The 17732-nt window shown below is 36.9% G+C and overlaps 4 protein-coding genes across 4 annotated transcripts; all 4 read right to left on the reverse strand.

Moving 5' to 3' along the window:
- Positions 1-1349: 1349 nt before the first annotated feature.
- On the reverse strand, positions 1350-4255 carry LOC143448701 (uncharacterized). The gene is made up of 9 exons (XM_076948548.1): positions 4098-4255; positions 3817-3966; positions 3532-3696; positions 3030-3341; positions 2712-2903; positions 2473-2643; positions 1996-2364; positions 1748-1903; positions 1350-1566 (listed from the first exon to the last, which is right to left on the reverse strand). Exons 1-9 carry the CDS (start codon positions 4156-4158, stop codon positions 1538-1540), a joined length of 1605 nt encoding a protein of 534 aa, XP_076804663.1. The 5' UTR covers positions 4159-4255; the 3' UTR covers positions 1350-1537.
- Positions 4256-6120: 1865 nt separating this feature from the next.
- Positions 6121-10851, reverse strand: LOC143448699 (uncharacterized). The gene is made up of 13 exons (XM_076948546.1): positions 10699-10851; positions 10411-10566; positions 10171-10329; positions 9795-9947; positions 9469-9630; positions 9077-9229; positions 8761-8919; positions 8414-8584; positions 8115-8282; positions 7571-7930; positions 7062-7427; positions 6695-6841; positions 6121-6461 (listed from the first exon to the last, which is right to left on the reverse strand). Exons 1-13 carry the CDS (start codon positions 10769-10771, stop codon positions 6424-6426), a joined length of 2265 nt encoding a protein of 754 aa, XP_076804661.1. The 5' UTR covers positions 10772-10851; the 3' UTR covers positions 6121-6423.
- Positions 10852-13360: 2509 nt separating this feature from the next.
- On the reverse strand, positions 13361-15083 carry LOC143450524 (uncharacterized). The gene is made up of 5 exons (XM_076951099.1): positions 14865-15083; positions 14578-14733; positions 14157-14321; positions 13751-14000; positions 13361-13502 (listed from the first exon to the last, which is right to left on the reverse strand). Exons 1-5 carry the CDS (start codon positions 14920-14922, stop codon positions 13487-13489), a joined length of 645 nt encoding a protein of 214 aa, XP_076807214.1. The 5' UTR covers positions 14923-15083; the 3' UTR covers positions 13361-13486.
- Positions 15084-15925: 842 nt separating this feature from the next.
- LOC143450523 (uncharacterized) lies at positions 15926-17571 on the reverse strand. The gene is made up of 5 exons (XM_076951098.1): positions 17411-17571; positions 17121-17276; positions 16834-16995; positions 16349-16720; positions 15926-16158 (listed from the first exon to the last, which is right to left on the reverse strand). The coding sequence occupies exons 1-5, from the start codon at positions 17484-17486 to the stop codon at positions 16151-16153; spliced, it is 774 nt and encodes a 257-aa protein (XP_076807213.1). The 5' UTR covers positions 17487-17571; the 3' UTR covers positions 15926-16150.
- Between the last annotated feature and the right edge of the window lie 161 nt (positions 17572-17732).

Here is a 17732-nt window from a genome sequence, read left to right on the forward strand (position 1 = left end):
ACATTTTAAATAACTCCTGGGTATGTGGCAGCGAGGAAATAATAATCAGTATCCGGGATCGGGACAATGAAGTATTCTATATACATTGTTATAACTTATATATCGAATTTTATCGAATTTTTGATGAAGTGCAAGAAAACTTTGTTATTAACGCGCCCCGATAAAAAGCAAAGTTGGATATAGGCTACAATTAAAAAAGCGATGTGACCCGCAAAAATAATGAAACACCAAAATAATGTCAGAATTAATTATTCTTCTGTTGCACAGGGGCGTCGTATGCTGTATTAGTTAAGGCCTCCCAAGGAATGCATTGCCTTTTAAAACCAACCTGAAATCGATATTATTTATAACTTGTTGGCACGACGCCACAGTTGTATTATTGGTCACAACATCCGTATGGTGGTTGTTGGTAATGTTGGTTGGTTGATTGGTTGTTTGTAAATGTTGGTGATTCTTAATATTTTGACTTATATGTTCATTCCGCGTATGAGTTACAAATCCCTACATCTTACTCTCAAGTGATTATATTTTCAATCAATCATCCATCCATTCAATATCGTCATCCAGTCATTTTCAATCTGCTACAACACAATCCCGCTTTTTTCATGATGGCATTTTATTTCTACCACCGAAAAATCGCGCTATAACAAAATTTCACTCTATTTCTTCAAATTTTCAGTTGGCATTTACCGTAATATTTTAATATCTTCTTTTGCCAGGTGAATTATTATCAAGGTTCGGCCTTACATGTATTGATATGAAACTGCCATCTATAATATAAAAAACACGGCGCGTGTAATTAATAGACAAAAAGGTCCAAGATAACCAAAAGCTAAATGAAATGCCTTGAACCAAATTGCAGCGTTGTATAAGTTTCACTTAATTAATAGACTCACTTTTTATCGCAAGTTTTGTAGTTTTTGGATCGTTTGATAAACCGCACAGCGTCCACTTTCAATAAGTTAGAAAATAATTTCCGACAACCATAAATAATTTCAATAAATAAAGATATATCATACATGCGTGAATGAAGTTTGCACTCTTAATAATATCGTACACCATTTACAAAAGGCTGTCATTATCTCACCGGAAAAAAACGTACTTTCAAAGCTATTTTTTATGGTTTCTTACTTTTGCTAGCCTGACTATGTTATAACATAATAAGCTAAACTAACCTAAATCTTCCTTTTAATCTAAACTTAACTTAAATTAAACCCTAAATAGCTTAAATCAACTTTTTGCATACCTATTCACCTAATTGATCTAACCACTTATCAGCTTGTCTAACTGCGTGACCTATTTACTTACGGTGAAATAGTCACTCTGCTTATAAAAAAAATAACTCATAATTGCATCCACAAATTGTTTATTTTACAATGCCAAAATGCCAAAGAATGTTACATTTTTGCACAATAGAACGACAAAAATATGACGAGAATAAGCATATTGTGACTTCAATATGGTCTTTAAGATTCAGATTTGTGCATTGGACATTAATGAATTATGATTAGGCTCCTTGACGTTTCTTTCAGAAGAATTACAATTCTTCAGAAGAATCTTCGAGCACTGTATAAAGTGCATAAGCAAAAACGGGTTTATAAATAAGTTTTATAAAATAACTACGAAATGCGATGGAACTGCTACAGCTGACATAGTACTATATGTAGTGATTACAAAAGCATAAAATAGTAAAGTACTGTTAGCAATGTTCGATGTAGCGGTACTGCATATACTATAGAGTACTTACATGTAGAGCAATGCACTCGTTCCAGTGTTGCCGGGTTGTAAAACGCTGGACTGCAGGAACAGTCCACTTCGCAGACAGCATCAGGGTGACCTCTGCATGTGGCATGTCTGCATTTTCTTTGACAGAATGGATACGGAAACAAGTATGGACATGGTCCTAAAATTAAATGCATGAAGATTGACAAACCGCAACATGCTTTGACTTATGTCAAAGCTTACGTTTAGATTGTATAGAAAATGTCTAATTACCTCTTGGAATACATTCCTCTCTAGTAAGCTTACGACCGTTGAGAAAAAAGTCGAACAAGCACCCACCGCAATCATTGTCTACGCATACGGCTTTTGGATGAGCAGGACACTTTGCTCTAAAGCATGCAGGAGCACACCTTGGCATACCGGAACCGGGAGGACATACATCAACCTTGATACACTGAGTGCTCCTGAAGTCACCTGGAGCCCACTTGCTTCTTTCATCGCAGACTATGTTTGAGCGTCCCACAAGCTCCTTCCCTGGAGGACACGATGCGGTGCATCTTGATCCGACGTTGTTTTCATCCGTACAAGTGATTTGAAAAGTAACCACTTCGTTGTTAGCTATTGACAGAGGGCACTGACGAGCTACGTATTAACAAGTCATAAGATGAAACTCTCGGCAATAACCAACAAATGTTTCGACAAAATCAAACGAACGTAATGCTTATAGCTTCAATTTACAATTTTACATACGAATATTTCCATGGCAGTCGTCGTGTGTTAGAATGAATCCTCGGTAAGTAAATACAGCATCACAGATATTACTTAAGCATCGTCCCGGCCTACATCTGGCATCAGGATAGTTGGGACAGCTTGCAAAGCGACAGGGCGCATTGACGCAGACTATAGACGGTTTCTGACAATCTAATACAACACAAAAAATTACAGAAATGAAGCCTCGGACAAGGACACATTAGATGACGTTCTTATACCTTCTTGGCATTCTTCTTTTGTCAACACAATTCCATTCCGATTGGTGAAAACAGCGTTACAACCACCGCAGTGGTCAGACGAACAAGTAGCTTCCGGAAAAGAAGGGCAGGTTGCCATTCGACAAGGATCGAAAAAGCAATATGTCACATCTTTACCGGGAAGGCATGGTCTTGGAGTTGGTGAAGTTGCTCCTGCAAGCAAAACGTGATTGTTAAAAAGATGAAATGGAGAAATTTCACGAATACGGAAAGTAAACGTGAAAACAACTTTATTGCGTTGCCTTGTGGAAACATTATGAATAGAGCTATTTGTTTTACCTGGATTACATTGCTCATTTGTAAGTAGTTGTCCATTGCAACCTATGAAAGCTTTACCACAATGGCAGTTATGAGTGCAGCGAGCACCGGGTACACCGGGACAATCTCTCTTTGGATCACAGTCACGTTGTGGAAAACAAGTTGTGTAAGCTAGACAACTCAGTTCGGTGGGCAAAGGAATCGCGGTGCAGCTTTTCCCACAGCCGTTTGAGCAACATATCTGTCCACATCCACAGCCATCGATTGGACAGTCTTCACTGCACGTGCCTACTCCTATTGGTTGCTCACACCTTGGGTCGGTAGGCACAGGGTCTGGGCAAGGCACAACACCAAGTAGGTTTGTTTAAATAGTTTACAAAAGGAATTTTGATAAAATATCAAACATTAGGTTACTTGTTTGTATTAACTTTCGTTGTTATTCAATGCAAATAAAAAATTATTCTAAAATGCGAAATTCAACTTGCATTTTACGCTATAGTTTGGTTAATTCTCAGCTTTATACCTGCGTTTGGGTCGCATTGTCTACGAGTTAAAAGTTGCCCATCACAGCCAAGAAAAGCTTTTCTGCAATTGCAGTCATGCGTACACCTTGCACCTGGTACGCCTGGGCAGTCCCTAGCCGGTACACAGTCTTCCAAAGGCAAGCACCTTTTGTATGCTAAGCAACCTTCAAATTACATTTTTTTTCTTTTCAAGTCATGCAGTAATTCCACAACACTACGTTTTAGGCCAGCAAGAATTAAGGATAATCGTAGTAAGCCTATAGTACTGTCCGCTGTGAACATACTTAGTTCTTTCGGCAGCGGTATTGGCACACAACTTGTTCCGCATCCGTTAAAGCAACACATTGAACCGCAGTGACATTTGTTGGGACAGGTTTCACAAATACCAAAACCGATTGGTACTGGGCAACGAGGGTCCGATGTTAGTCGTAAACCTTTTAACAAAATCACAAATTTTGCTTGCTTTGTATAGTCCGTGCTTCATCTGATATTGTTGGGGAATAAAGAAATTAAATTGTACTACATATCAGTCTAATATATACGCTATAGTATGATATCTTCTTACCGTCAACGGCAGCTGCTGAAAAGATTGGAATGATAAAACAAAACGTGAATAGTGCCTCCATAATTCTGGTTGTGTTTTTATAGCTTAGATTTGTAGCTTTTCAGACTCTTCTGAACGAATTGCTTCAATGCGCTTAGTATGCACACAGTCGCCCGCTTTATAGACTTGCTCTTTTTTCACAAATGTTACATTTATTGACTATTTGGTATCCAACCGAATCCGACTTTGGCGTGGAACCAATTTTACTCTTCTTGGCAGGGAAATTACCAGTTATTAAGTAGCTATTAGTATGAGACAGCTCTTGACGTCACACTCGTGTAATATAGCTTGTTTTTCTGAAATGTGTTTGTTGTGAAGAAGTTGTCTTCCGTATATTGGCCTACCGGTTGCATTTGACGTCAGTTAGTTTGCCCTTTGGGGAAAAGAACTTTGGTTGCGGGCAACTAAATTTTTTTGGAACTTGTAATGTCTCAATTTCTTGCTCCTTCGCACTAAGATTGCCAAAGGACGTTTTCTGGAATAGTGCTGGCCAAAGATCATTCAACATCAAGAAACCTACGCTGTCACGTACTTTCTCTTAGTTTTAATTACCGTGTATTCTGGAATTGCGTTTTGTTTCGTGCTCGTCCGTTTAACACCAAAGATTTTATATGTTTATATGTTACTGAAAATGTATGCGGAATATTCTGGAAAATTTGTACCACGTTCATATACAGCTTTTTGTTTACACCAGAAGTATTATCTTACCTCTTACAAAAATCTTATCTTTGACAAATGCGATTTCGATGAATACGAACAACTGTTTGTACCGATGAAAAATGCTTCCTCATATAAACCCTATATAAAGTATTACAGAAATGCCGAAACACAGATGTGCATGATTACGCTATGCCAGTTTGCAGATAAGCTAACAAGTAGCCATCCTGATTCGCAAACGCGTCGTATTAAATTATGCTATTACAAAAAATAAAGTTTACAAATATTTCTGGCTGGTATTCCGGATTTGTTCAAGCACCAAACGATAAGCAAAATCGTTAATTTTTAGTTTATTTTATGAGTTATGACACTTGACATGATCGGAGCAGCATCGGAAGTTGCCCAAAAACAACTTTCAGCGCACAAGATTGGTGTCCTACCACGATTGCAGAAAACCTTGCATAATATAACCATTAATATAATCACAGTTCTTTATTCGATTTTTGAAGGCAGTTTGCATCTTGATTTGTTATAATGTAGGAAAATTACTGCTTAAACCAAAAATTTGATGTTTTTGTGCAAATCTATGCAAGTATTTCCCGTTTTTTTTGTTTTCATATTTTTAATATGTTGTTGGAATGTTGTCTAATGAACATTTCATGATAGCTTTGATAAATGAACTAACTTACCGTCAAGCTCTGGAAAAAAGCCCCTGATGTCAACAGCGTAAGCGTTTACTCAGTTTTAGACGTTGATCTTAAAACGGGAGAAACTAATGTATAAAGTATTATACAAGACGATTTAAACAAGCTTCGATGACGCTGTATACTGAACTGTTGTCGGCATGTATATGGAATTTAGAATGGGTCTCATAGATTTTGTTATACAATATATCATAGTTAAGTATTTCAGTTTAAAGACTTAATGTTTCTTGTTTAATAACAAACGCTATGGCGTTTATCAAGGGTATATGAGTAAACGTTTCAGTATTAATTTCAGTACAGTATTCCTTTTCAATATGGACATTTGTTTTCCCCTCTACACAGAAAGATGGAATTATCCGTATAAATAGTGTTTGGTGTATAGTACATGGTAAGGCGTTAAAACTATATATGGACGATCAAAATGATAACCCTGTGCTTTGAACGCAATATTGTTGAAAAAATTAACGGAAGTTTTAATGCAAAACAGGATATGAGTCTGTTTATAGAATTTCTTCAACACCTGCTTTTTGTATGGTTGAAAACTTATTTTGCAGCCAATTTTTTTCCAAAGAGTTTTAGCCAGCACCTTTCCTTTTCTCAGAAAATATAAATTTGATTCGATCTACAAAGAGCGTATTTTTATTTAATTCTACTGCATATATATATTTGAAATATATGTTTGAAACATATCCGACTACAAGCAGTTCATAAACGATCAAACGATAATATAAAACATATCTTCGGACATCTAACACAGAATACTGTGAAGTGTCACTTGTAAATGCAATAACTTGAAAATGCGCGCAAAAATTGATGAAAATTTGTAGATTGACAAATATGAACAGTCAGAAGACGAATTTTCTTATGTTTGTATATTTTCTAAAGCGACGTCTTCCAGTGTCCCTTATCAGTCACTTTTGATGGCATTAATTCGTCTGATCTTCAGATTCCAATCCGCGAAACACTGCAACAATTTTATATGAATTGTGAGATTTACAGCGAAATCTTATCATCTAATAAAGTAGCTTCTTATGGAGCTACAGTATACAGGAAGACTCGAAATAAATAAAACTTACAAGGTATAATCAAACAAGGTGAACCCCGTTGTTATATTATATAGCAAAACCTTTAGCAAATCCATACACAGCGCTATACCAAATGATGTGAATTAAACCAAAACCACAAACTGAAACCTACATTGAAAGCAAAAAACTTGTTTTAATGTTTTGTGGTCGTAAAATCTTGCTCGACAATTGCAGTCAACTTTACAAATAGCATCTGGATGCCCGTTACATCTTTGGCCATAACAGAGGAATTGACAGTAATGATGAATAACACAAGGCCCTGCAATTCAAAAAGATTTAGATTAACAGAGGATATACAGAACAGTTTTCTAAACTCTGATATGGTAAACGTCAGCTGTTATGCTGTAAATGGTTCTTTGAGTATTTCACCTCCAATAATTTTTAATGTAAAAGGTTTGTCAAAAGAATTCAAGTTACAACGTAATAGGTAATGACATCAAAGTATTATCAATGCAAAATCTCTGACATAAATTTCGTACTTTGCTTGATACAATCTCTTCTTTGTAATTTGCTTTCGTTGAGGAAGAAGTCGAAATGACAGCCTCCACAGTAGTTTTCTCTGCATTCCGCATCAGGATGAGCCGGACATTTTGCATCTTTACAGGGAGGTACGAGGCATCTAACTTGTGGAACACCTGGTGGACACGGAAACGATTCTTCGCATTTGGTATTCAGGAAGGTTCCTGGTGCCCACTTTCCGCTGTCACCGATGCACGTGATCCTATTATCTCCAACGATGTCTTTTCCAAGAGGACATTGGGCTCTGCACACAGATCCAGCCTTGTAGGAATTTGTGCAGCGGAACGTCAAGTCTGGATCAGGGCCGCTTGGAGAAGGACAAGTTTCTATGATAAAAACACAATTAAAATCTTGATTAACCTTTCCCCTGTATCTTATGCTGTCAGCAGTGAATCTTTATGAACAATGTACTGTTATGAGAGTCGTAAGTAACTTGCATAATGTTTGAATGTCAAAAGTTTATATATACTTTGGCATTCGTGTTTGCTCAGCTTTCGTCCATTAAGGAAGAAATCAAAATTGCATCCGCCGCAGTAATTATTCTCGCACACCGCTTCAGGATACGCCGGACAAGTTTGGCCTAGACAAGGTTCCTTTGTGCACCTTGCTACTGGGGATCCAGGAGGGCAGGAAGTAACACATCTGGTATTTCTGAAATCACTGGGAGACCACCGGCCGTTGATGTTGCAAGAAATTCGACGCGCTCCTTGAATATCTCGTCCATTGGTACAACTGGCAGTACATACTGATCCAATTTGATTTTGATTTGTGCAGCTGTATTGGAAATTTATAAGAGAAGCTATATCCACAGGAGATGGACACGAAGTAGCTGTGAAATAAATAATTTTTCTTCCTAATAATTCTAATAACTTTCTGCTAAAAAGCACAACCCATCAAGTTGTCGCAATAACACCGAAAATAGATTTGAAATTCTTAAATACCGATATTTTAAGATTTCAAGGTCTAATTGATTGAGTGCATGTGTGATTTACATAGGCCTTAACTACACTTACGTATATCTCTATGGCAATCTTTTTTAGTCAATGTGAAACCACGATAAGTGAAGACAGGGGTGCATAAGTTGCATCTATTAGGTCTACAAGTTGCTTCAGGATAATTAGGACAAGTTTCAAATTGACAAGCCGGCTTAAAGCAATAGACATCCGCCGGAAACCTGCATTCTACATAATATGTTGAAAGAGGTTATTGGTATATTTTAGAGGCACCAAAACGTTCGTTTTGTTTTAAGATCTGTAGCAATATATCGAAGTTAAATTTCATCATTATGTAAAGGAAAGCGGTCTTGACTCACCACATTCTTCAGGAGTAAGTACGACATCATTTTGAACAAAAACGGCATTGCAACCGCCACAGTAATCATCAGTGCATTTGGCGTTCGGTACGGCAGGACACGAGGCAAATCGACATGGCCGGACAAAACAGTAAGCAATGTCAACCCCAGGAAGACAAGGAGAAGAGGGACCTGTTTGCAGATGAACAAGTTGTTAAGTCTAAACAATTATTCATTTTTTGTGATTTCTTGTAAAGCCAACTTAAAAGACAGCAAATATTTTAAACATTGCTACTTTACTAGAGAACAGTCGCTCCCCATGTGGATTAAAATCAACTCAAAACATTCAACTTAAATTATTTTTATACCTGGATTGCATTGTTCGTCTGTCAGTAGTTCACCATCACAGCCAAGAAAAGCTTTCCGACAACTGCAGTCGTGTGTGCAGGTGGCGCCAGGTACCCCGGGGCAATCCCTCTTTGGTACGCAGTCAGTAAGTGGAGCGCAGGTTGTGTACGTCAAACAGTCTGGAAAAAAGTTCAAAGTTTATCTTAAGCAAGTTATAACTTATATGATATTAAAGAAATTTCTTCTAGGTGGGCATGAGGAAAATGATATCTGTAAAATATTTGTTAAACTAGTTAATATACTTGTTAACAGTCCTTCATAAATCAAAAAACTTACTTAATTCTGAAGGTAATGGGATGCGAGAACAGGTTGTTCCACAACCTGTTGAGCAACATATTCTTCCACATCCACATCCTTCCAATGGACACTCTCCACAGGTACCAAACCCGCCGTCTGGAACTGGTTCGCACCTAGGATCCGTAGGAACACCTATGTTTGGGATTGATCAATTCTATTGTAAATTCTTATATGTCTAAAATTATTTTATTACAACTGGATCTTATCATTATCGTGACATTAACTGTAACATTAAATCAAAAGCTATGAGTCCCATCAGTGTGTTTCACATCTAATATATAGATGAGTATAATTAATCGTCTTTGGAATATGGAATATAATCAAACATAACTTACGTTTTATAATAATACAGAATGAAATGCACTCATTACCTCCAGGATTGCACTCTTTATCCGTGAGTAGTTGTCCGTCGCAGCCAATGAAAGCTTTTCCACAATCGCAATCGTAACTGCAGCGGGCTCCTGGGTGTCCGGGACAGTCTCTTTCGGGAACGCAGTCTTCGAGTGGAAGGCAGTCAATGAGATGGAGACAATCTGTGTTTAAAATATTTATCAAGATAATGTACCGTGAAAAATTTTAGATGTCAATTATATTTACAGCAAGTTTAGAAGAAAACATTTCACTTCAAGTTACCAGCAACGGCAACTCGCCTCGTTGATCATAGCTAGCGCTTAAGTATCTCAGTAAAACGCTATACCTAGCTCTGGGGGGTTCGGTATAGAGACACAACTTGATCCACAGCCGTTAGAACAGCATATCTTCCCACAGCCACATCCTTCTGATGGACATGTTCCGCACGTTCCGAATGGCGATGATGGTTCCGGACATCTTGGATCGATTGGGACGGGAACTGTAAAGTTAAAGAAATATATTTATAAGAGCTTATGTTGTATATCTGCCAAATCTTCAACTACAAACGAATGGAAATAGTTTGGATGCTGTGGTACAACGAATAAAATCTTTTCCAAGAAATGCATCTTTTCTTCTTCATTTCATTCTTTTTTCCATTTATTCACATTTACATTGCATTCATTTACAATTTTTTCTATACTATTATTTGCACTACATGTTACCTGGGTTACATTGCTCCGGAGAAAGAAGTTCCCCATCACAGCCAAGAAAAGCCTGTCTGCAGTTACAGTCATGCGTACACCTGGCACCGGGCACGCCAGGACAATCCCTAGCGGGATCACAGTCTCGCAGAGGAAAGCAATCCGTATATGTTAGACATTCTAAAGATGACAAACAGTAATATCGGATTTACAAAAACAGCTTTTAAAAAGAAAACAACGCAAACTTGTGATGACACATACCCAGTGAAGACGGAAGAGGCAAGGGCATGCAGCTTGTCCCGCATCCGTTAGGGCAGCAAATTCTTCCACATCCGCATCCTGAAGACGGGCAGAAAGCACATGTTCCGAACCCAGTGGCTGGTGGACATCTTGAGTCGGTGAGCGACAACTCTATTCCTAAAGAATCAAAATATCTCGTTGGCATTTTGATATTGATAATATCTTATTTCTCCATTGATAGCTCAATAAAAACTATCTCTTTGTAAAAAAACAACGTTACCGTAGACTTTTACAGTTAATTTTAATCACCTTGAGCATTTGACAACGACATACACGCCAGCAGCGTAACGAACGTCGCAAACCAAATCTTTGTTTTTAGCATCGCTTGTTGTGAGTTTCTTGTTACCTTTAGCAAAAATGTACCGCACTGAAGAAATGCACGGGCTTTTATCTGTTTTTCGACCTTTTTTCGTCATTTCCTTTATGTTATGGCGCAGCGACGTGATTCATTAATTATCTTAGCACGTGACGTCGTGAAGATGAACTGTAATTGGCAGTTTACACTGACTGATCTACAGTAAGTTAAAGGTCACTGGCCTTATGGTGTGCTTTTGAAAGCAGGGATTCTGACAACAGTTATATTTACGGTATCACCACAAATATTACATGTTTATACACATTCTTATATAACTTAAATTTCAACCAAATGTTTGCAAAAATATACTGCAACAAGTGCTTTAATGTTCCTTAAATGAAAACAGTTTAAAACCATATAAATTTTTAGTGTATACAGTGCTTAATGTTTCTTACCTGTGGCTTGAATTCAATTTTTAAACAAATTTTAAGCTAAAAATGTTCAGTAAAAAATTTTAACCACAGTATTTAAAGATCACACATCTACCACTACTTGAACTGTTTGCGACGTTGAAAAGACAGCATTGTTATCAAAAGTCAATGAATCATTCGAAGTGAAGACGTCACATTTGATCGCGTTGTGTATATCCTAGGATGATTGCGCAATTATTGCTAGCTATTGAGTTTCCGCGTTCGTGTTTTTACGGAATTTCCGGTTGCGATTCAATGGGCAAATATTTGTGCAAGTAACAAAGTAAAGAGCTATAACCAATTTTATATCGTCCATCCGACTCCGCTTGTCCTATGAAGAATACGATTACATAATAGGCAATTGCAGAGTCACTTCACGGTTGCTGCAAGACGGGTTGCATTTAACAAAACGTTTTTCTGCAATCAACGCAACGCACGTATTCGAGAAGTAATCAATAACTTAAGCCTTCCTGTTTGAAATAGCATATAGTATACCGTACTACTACATCAAAGAAACTATTAAATTATGAAAGTCGAATAACTCCGATAAAAATCTAGCTTTGTCGTGAAGTTATAAACGCAACAAATGATATTAAGCTACAGCGGACGACTGCTATTGCTCAGAATCGTTGCCAGGTTTTGAGTTATTTTATCAATTAGAAAGGGAGAAACATTCTTCCGTACGTGCCACTCTTTGACTAATCTGTTGGGCTTCCTTCAAAAGATTTAAAATTTCCCGTTCGTGACTTGAAATGTAGCTGGTGTGGATTTTGGTTTTGTTACAATTCATCTGTATATAATAATAATAAACAAAACGGTTGCACATAGTTGTGCAATCTTTTTCTAGGCCAATAAAAGTTTCACGAATCCGAAAAATACTTGTGCGTATAGGTATGGAATCATTAACGCGTGCTCATTTTGGCAATCTGTCGTCTTAATGCGGTTTTAAAGGTAAATTAATTCGTGATTTTGCTATCAAGCCGGCGGCAACTTTTTAACTATTATTTTCGAATTCGGGCTCCTTGGGCTTGCCATGCTAATTATAACGTGGTAATTTGAAGACGAAAGCCCAAAAAGGTTCTTGTAACTTAATACTAACCTCCAAAGTAGTGTTTATATTGCACGAGTTTAACTCAGATTGGCCTAATAATCCAAAGTTCCTTCTCCTTGTTTAAGACGAAAAACTTCAACAGATATTTGCGGCAATGACGTCACCGCAACTGCGTCAGTTTCTGCGTGATTAAGCCCCAATTTAAGTAACTTGTTGTCGACAATTTGACTGAGCTTCATTGCCAAATTGATACCGAGAATAGGTGTGTTTATGCTTTAACCTAAATGATTCGCACAACTTGTTATTACCAAGTCAACAGGCGGGCATTCGGGTTTAACAAAATCTTATCACCATCTCTGAATATTACGCGTCAAATAACTAACATTGCAAACTTATATGACTGACTTTCTTATATTTAATTTTACGGTTTAAAGAAGGTCATCTTTGCAATATCATTTGTATAGAGACGAGAAAGAATGACAGGTGTAAATTACCACTATACTTTGAGTGTCAACGTTTTCAGTGATAAAAATCATTTTTCGAACAAAAAATAACATGTGCGATGTCATATGCATCCAATTTACCAACAAATGTTCAAACCTGTATCTCATTAAAATAATGCCTTGAAAACTTAAGGCGTAGATGCATGATAAATTCGATTTTCTTTGCTGAAAACTTTAGGATGATTAAGGTTCAAAACGTTCACTCAAGTCCTTTCATATTAGATCTAGATGAGCATCATGAAGATCACTATATAAGGTGTAAAAACTATAGCTAGAAATGTCGCTTACGGTTTTACGCTCATTGTTTATAAAAAATTATAAAAAACTACGGTGGCTTCTTTGAAACTTTTTACGAATTTTTACCAGATTGAGTTGACTTTTCAAAAGGAGAAACGACATTGAAATCCAGAAATATAAGTGCTGTTTTTACGTCATGTGTGCTTGTTTGTCTTAAATTCTTTGACGTACCATTAACTCACCCTGACACTTAAACACTGCAGTATTGTTATGTTAATAAGCAAACTATCTTGCAAATTTATTCCTATAACTTAGCCTTGTGAATTGGAAATGAAGTATGGAGACAAACCAGATATTATGCTTACATATTCAGTTTATTTGCAAGAAATTTTACAATAGACTAATAAGTTGTAATATGATGAAAGAAACGTCCGGGATCGATTTGTTGTTGATTCTGCGTTGTTGTTTGGAGAGTTTGCATTCACTTTTCTATGGCACTGTTAAAAAAAGTCACATGTTTACCCTCTTCAAATAACGAATGCTGTCGTAATTACACTTTTTTTCACTTAAAGAAAACGCTCAGATTTCTAAACGGGCAATCAGTTTAAAAGCCAATTACAAACAAAACATCTATTTAAACCGAATATTTTATCATGACAATTCTTATGTATATTATTATTATGAACTTCAACCCGCTTGTTATAAGTAAAAATGATAAATTAGTAAATTTGTAAGTTCGACTTACTCCCTCGTGCTACTGCAACCAGGGGTTCCAGGAAGACAGATTGGACGTAGGTTGGGTGTCTTTATGCAACGATTTCCTCGGAAGTCGCCGGGATCCCAGTCTCCAATTTTGCCGCAAACTATTTTGGAAACTCCCCGAAGTACGTGTCCAGGAGGACATCGAGCGGTACAGAAGCTTCCGGCTTGGTATCCGTTGGTGCATGTAACGTGAAAGACAACTGGCCCATCGGTCGGTGAAGAACATTTAGGATCTGATGCGATAAAAGAGCAAAGCATTTGTACAAACATCAGTAAAGTTACCATTGTTTTAATGACAATTAAAATATTACATATTAGCAGATAAGTTGGTCCATAACTTTCAGACGAATAAAAAATTTTGTTGTTATTGATACAAAAAGAAATTTTACATGGTCCATGTCTGCATTGCTCGTCTGTCACGAGTCGTCCATCGCATCCCAGAAATGACTTCCCACAGTTGCAGTTAAGTGTACAACGGGCACCGGGTACCCCCGGACAGTCCCTGACCGGATCACAATCAGTTAGACCTCTACAGCGTATACGTTGAAGGCAACCTGTTTCAAAATAATATTTTCCATCAAATTATTAGCCGAGCAATCAATTAGATCAACAATCCAATCAACTATTACAAGAAAATTTGAGGATATTTTATCTTTTAAATCCTTGTATGTCGTTTTCGTATTTATCTAAGAACAAAGAAAGTCCTTGCAAATTTCAGTAAAAAATGCTTAGAACGTTTTCAAATTGTTGTGATTTACTACTGTGCTACAATTAATATCACTAAGCGGATTACTAAAACGCATTTCCTACTTAATTCGGGGGGCAGTGAAGGCACTGGTATGCAACTTGACCCACAGCCATTACGGCAACACATTTTTTCACACTCGCATCCCTCGCTTGGGCACACTTCACATATTCCGTATCCTGTTACCGGAGGGCATCTTGGGTCTAGAGGTGTAAGCGAACCTGTGGTACAATTATTATAATCTTATATAGACGTTAATTATTAACTTAGCTAAATATTTTGTTGATATTGTATACTCTGTCTGTAAACAATAATAGCATAATCAAAACTAAAATCTATATCGAAATCTTACCTTGATGTGGGGCAATAAGCAAAAAACCAGCCAGAGTCAGTAAAGCAATATAAGTCATTTTGTGCAAGTACTACTGATTCCTCGTTGTTTGATCTCTTTGCTGACAAGCTATAACTTTAGTATATGACCTACTTTAAAACATACTTTGCACTGTCTTCGGTTCTTCTGTATGGAGGAGCTCTATAATTATAGATGTTAAAGCCATTATCATACTGACATCATTCTCAGTAATCTTCTTAGTCATTTTAACTCAAATTGAAACCTTGTGCTCTTTTTTTCGAAAAAGATACGTCATTCAAGGTGTGGTATATTACAGTTTGTCTGCTATAGTATCTACCTTTGCGATTGCATGTTGTCAAACAAACAACAGTGAAACGCGATCAACTTTGTTTTATGGATTTTCGATGCATATCACGTTAAAAAAAGTTTGTAAAAGCTAGTCATACACATCGCCTTTATTATTATTGATAGTAACTCACGGTTTTACTTCCGTAAAGGAAACAGCTTCTGCAAGACTGTATGCTTGTAGCGCGCCGTATTTTGCAACGCTTTTTGCCTAAATTTGCTCCGCATTTTAAAGAAAAACTGTCATTGCGTTGTAATATTGAAAAGTTTGACTTATATCTGTGGAATCTGAAGATAAAAGTTTACTGAAGATGGCAAAACAATGTGTGAGAATCTTTGCGTGGTTTATGACGTAATTCATAAGTCGTAGTTAAACGGACACCGCTGTTGTGGCACTCTACATTTATGTGACTGACCTACGCCAAATAACGGCCGTCTTTGTGCCAACCTTTGCACATTAGATTCACCATCGGTTTAGATTAAAGTAACCAACAGCCTATATAACACAACACTTAAATATCATGGATGTTTTGTCGTTCATGTTTTCGTGGAACATATGACAAAAATTAATTACTTGGCATTTTTCATTTGATCTGTTTGTAAAAAAAACTAACTATAAATTTGAATTGACATGTAAATCAAGTCAACTTAGTTGGGTTGGTTTGTTTGTAAAAATTAAAACGCTGAAAGTTTGTCTTTGAATATAACGGAACTGCTTCTTTTATATTTTTTGCTTTTATTCTGATTAAACATAGTCACTATGTGTATTAACACATAATACTACACTGAGTATAGTGCGAAACAAATGCCATGCAGGAAATTAATACAGTATTACGATTTACGAAATAACTAACATAGGCCTATACAGAAAATTCTTTGCTGATGTGAACGATGTTCTTCTCTTTTTAAACAAAAAACTCTTTTGAACCACTTTGTTCTTCTTAGCTTACTAAAAGAAAAAAAATACATATTTTGTTTAATAAGTTAAACAACATGAAAGAGCGGAAAAGCTTTAAAATCAATTAATATCGGTTTTCTATAATAAAAAATTTTGACTAAATCCAACAGATTATTGTGATAACACTAATCCTATCTATATTTACGTTGCTGATGATAACAATATTGTTAGGCGTACTTACTTTCCGGGCTTGTTAAGAAACAGAGCCATCGGGGCACTTTCATCCCATTGATGTAGAAGTCGTAACTGCAGGTTCCGCAGTAATTACTCTGGCAAACAGCGCTGGGAACGGCTGGACACGTCTGACCCATGCACGGGTCCTTTATGCAGTTGGCGATTACCTCTCCGTTTGGACACGTGCTTTTCTTGCTGCAGCTGTTGTCCGTAAAGTCCCCAGGGTACCACTTACCGTTTGTCTGACATTTTATCTTTTTGTTTCCATTTAGTGATGTCCCGTGCGGACATGTGGCTGTACAGAACGATCCAAATTGATTGCCGTTGGTACAGGTGTAATGCTTGAAGCCAAAGAAACCTTTCGAAGGTTCTGGACACTCTGAACAATAGACAACAAAAAGGTATATGTTAATGGATTAACAAACACACTCAGAAGAGGGTTGCAGTTTAACAGCATGGCACATTACTTCAAATAACGAAAACGATTTTTACCGGTTGGTTTACATTCATTTTTAGTAAGAAGCTTTCCGTTGCAATCCAAATACGACGTTTTACAGTGGCAGTTGCGCGTACATCTTGCACCAGGGACCGCAGGGCAGTCTCTGGCTGGATTACAGTCAAGCGGTTGTCCGCATTTTATATATAGAAGACAATCTGAAAATTGAAAATGAAAAAAAAAACTTACAAAATTAATTTGTATCAAACTCAGAAGAAACATTCAGAAAAAAGTAATAGACTTATGTGTTCATGTAAACAGTTTTAATAAAGAATGACATCACCTAGTTCTGGTGGGTTGGGTATGGTAACGCAACTCGCTCCACATTCTTCTAAGCAGCAAATCTTTCCACACCCACAACCGCCACTCTGTGGAATACAGGGTTGGCAACCTAATTGCTGGCTAGGTTTAGGGCATCTTCTATCGAGGAGAAGAATGCCTAAATGATTTAATTACGTATTAGATCATATAGTCGCATATTGATTTATCATCATGCGTTCGACTTTCTTATATTTTACAGACTGTTTAACTACGGTTTAAAAGCTGTTTTACTAACGTAATGTTACGTTTTACCTTTTCCCACAATCACGCAACTCAGCAAAATAAGGCACGTTATCGTAAAAACTTTTAAGCAATCCATATCTTTCATAAACAAACGTTGTATGAATAATTCTTGTAAGATCTCAAGGGCTCTATTCCGCTGCAATTTTTTTAAGATTTTTTCTTTTATTTTGAAGACGAGTACAAACAAAAACAACAGGGAGTTCTTCGTTTGGTAAACAAAGTTTTTGTTTTGTTTATTGTTTTGGACCAAAAGTCCGTGATTCATTTCATCTGTTTCCTGTTTACCACTATGATGCAATCCTTTTGGTGATGCATGAAATACATGCAGCTA

The sequence above is a fragment of the Clavelina lepadiformis genome, chromosome 3 (genome assembly GCF_947623445.1).
Source record: "Clavelina lepadiformis chromosome 3, kaClaLepa1.1, whole genome shotgun sequence".
Classification (NCBI taxonomy): Eukaryota; Metazoa; Chordata; class Ascidiacea; order Aplousobranchia; family Clavelinidae; genus Clavelina; species Clavelina lepadiformis.

Bases quoted from the DNA above. Each gene is read 5' to 3' on its own strand.
- LOC143448701 (XM_076948548.1), bottom strand. From the start codon at position 4,158: ATGGAGGCACTATTCACGTTTTGTTTTATCATTCCAATCTTTTCAGCA. The intron at 2,365-2,472 runs GTATGTAAAATT...GTTAATACGTAG, and splicing joins CGACTGCCATGGAAATATTC to CTCGTCAGTGCCCTCTGTCA. The intron at 1,904-1,995 runs GTAATTAGACAT...ATTTAATTTTAG, and splicing joins AGAGGAATGTATTCCAAGAG to GACCATGTCCATACTTGTTT.
- LOC143448699 (XM_076948546.1), bottom strand. From the start codon at position 10,771: ATGCTAAAAACAAAGATTTGGTTTGCGACGTTCGTTACGCTGCTGGCG. The intron at 9,948-10,170 runs GTAACATGTAGT...TTAACTTTACAG, and splicing joins TCCGGAGCAATGTAACCCAG to TTCCCGTCCCAATCGATCCA. The intron at 7,428-7,570 runs GTATATATAAAC...TTTTTATCATAG, and splicing joins GAGCAAACACGAATGCCAAA to AAACTTGTCCTTCTCCAAGC.
- LOC143450524 (XM_076951099.1), bottom strand. From the start codon at position 14,922: ATGACTTATATTGCTTTACTGACTCTGGCTGGTTTTTTGCTTATTGCC. The intron at 14,734-14,864 runs GTAAGATTTCGA...ATTGTACCACAG, and splicing joins GCTTATTGCCCCACATCAAG to GTTCGCTTACACCTCTAGAC. The intron at 14,322-14,577 runs GTAGGAAATGCG...ATTTTGAAACAG, and splicing joins TTCACTGCCCCCCGAATTAA to GTTGCCTTCAACGTATACGC.
- LOC143450523 (XM_076951098.1), bottom strand. From the start codon at position 17,486: ATGAAAGATATGGATTGCTTAAAAGTTTTTACGATAACGTGCCTTATT. The intron at 17,277-17,410 runs GTAAAACGTAAC...TAAATCATTTAG, and splicing joins TTGCGTGATTGTGGGAAAAG to GCATTCTTCTCCTCGATAGA. The intron at 16,721-16,833 runs GTAAAAATCGTT...TCTATTGTTCAG, and splicing joins AAATGAATGTAAACCAACCG to AGTGTCCAGAACCTTCGAAA.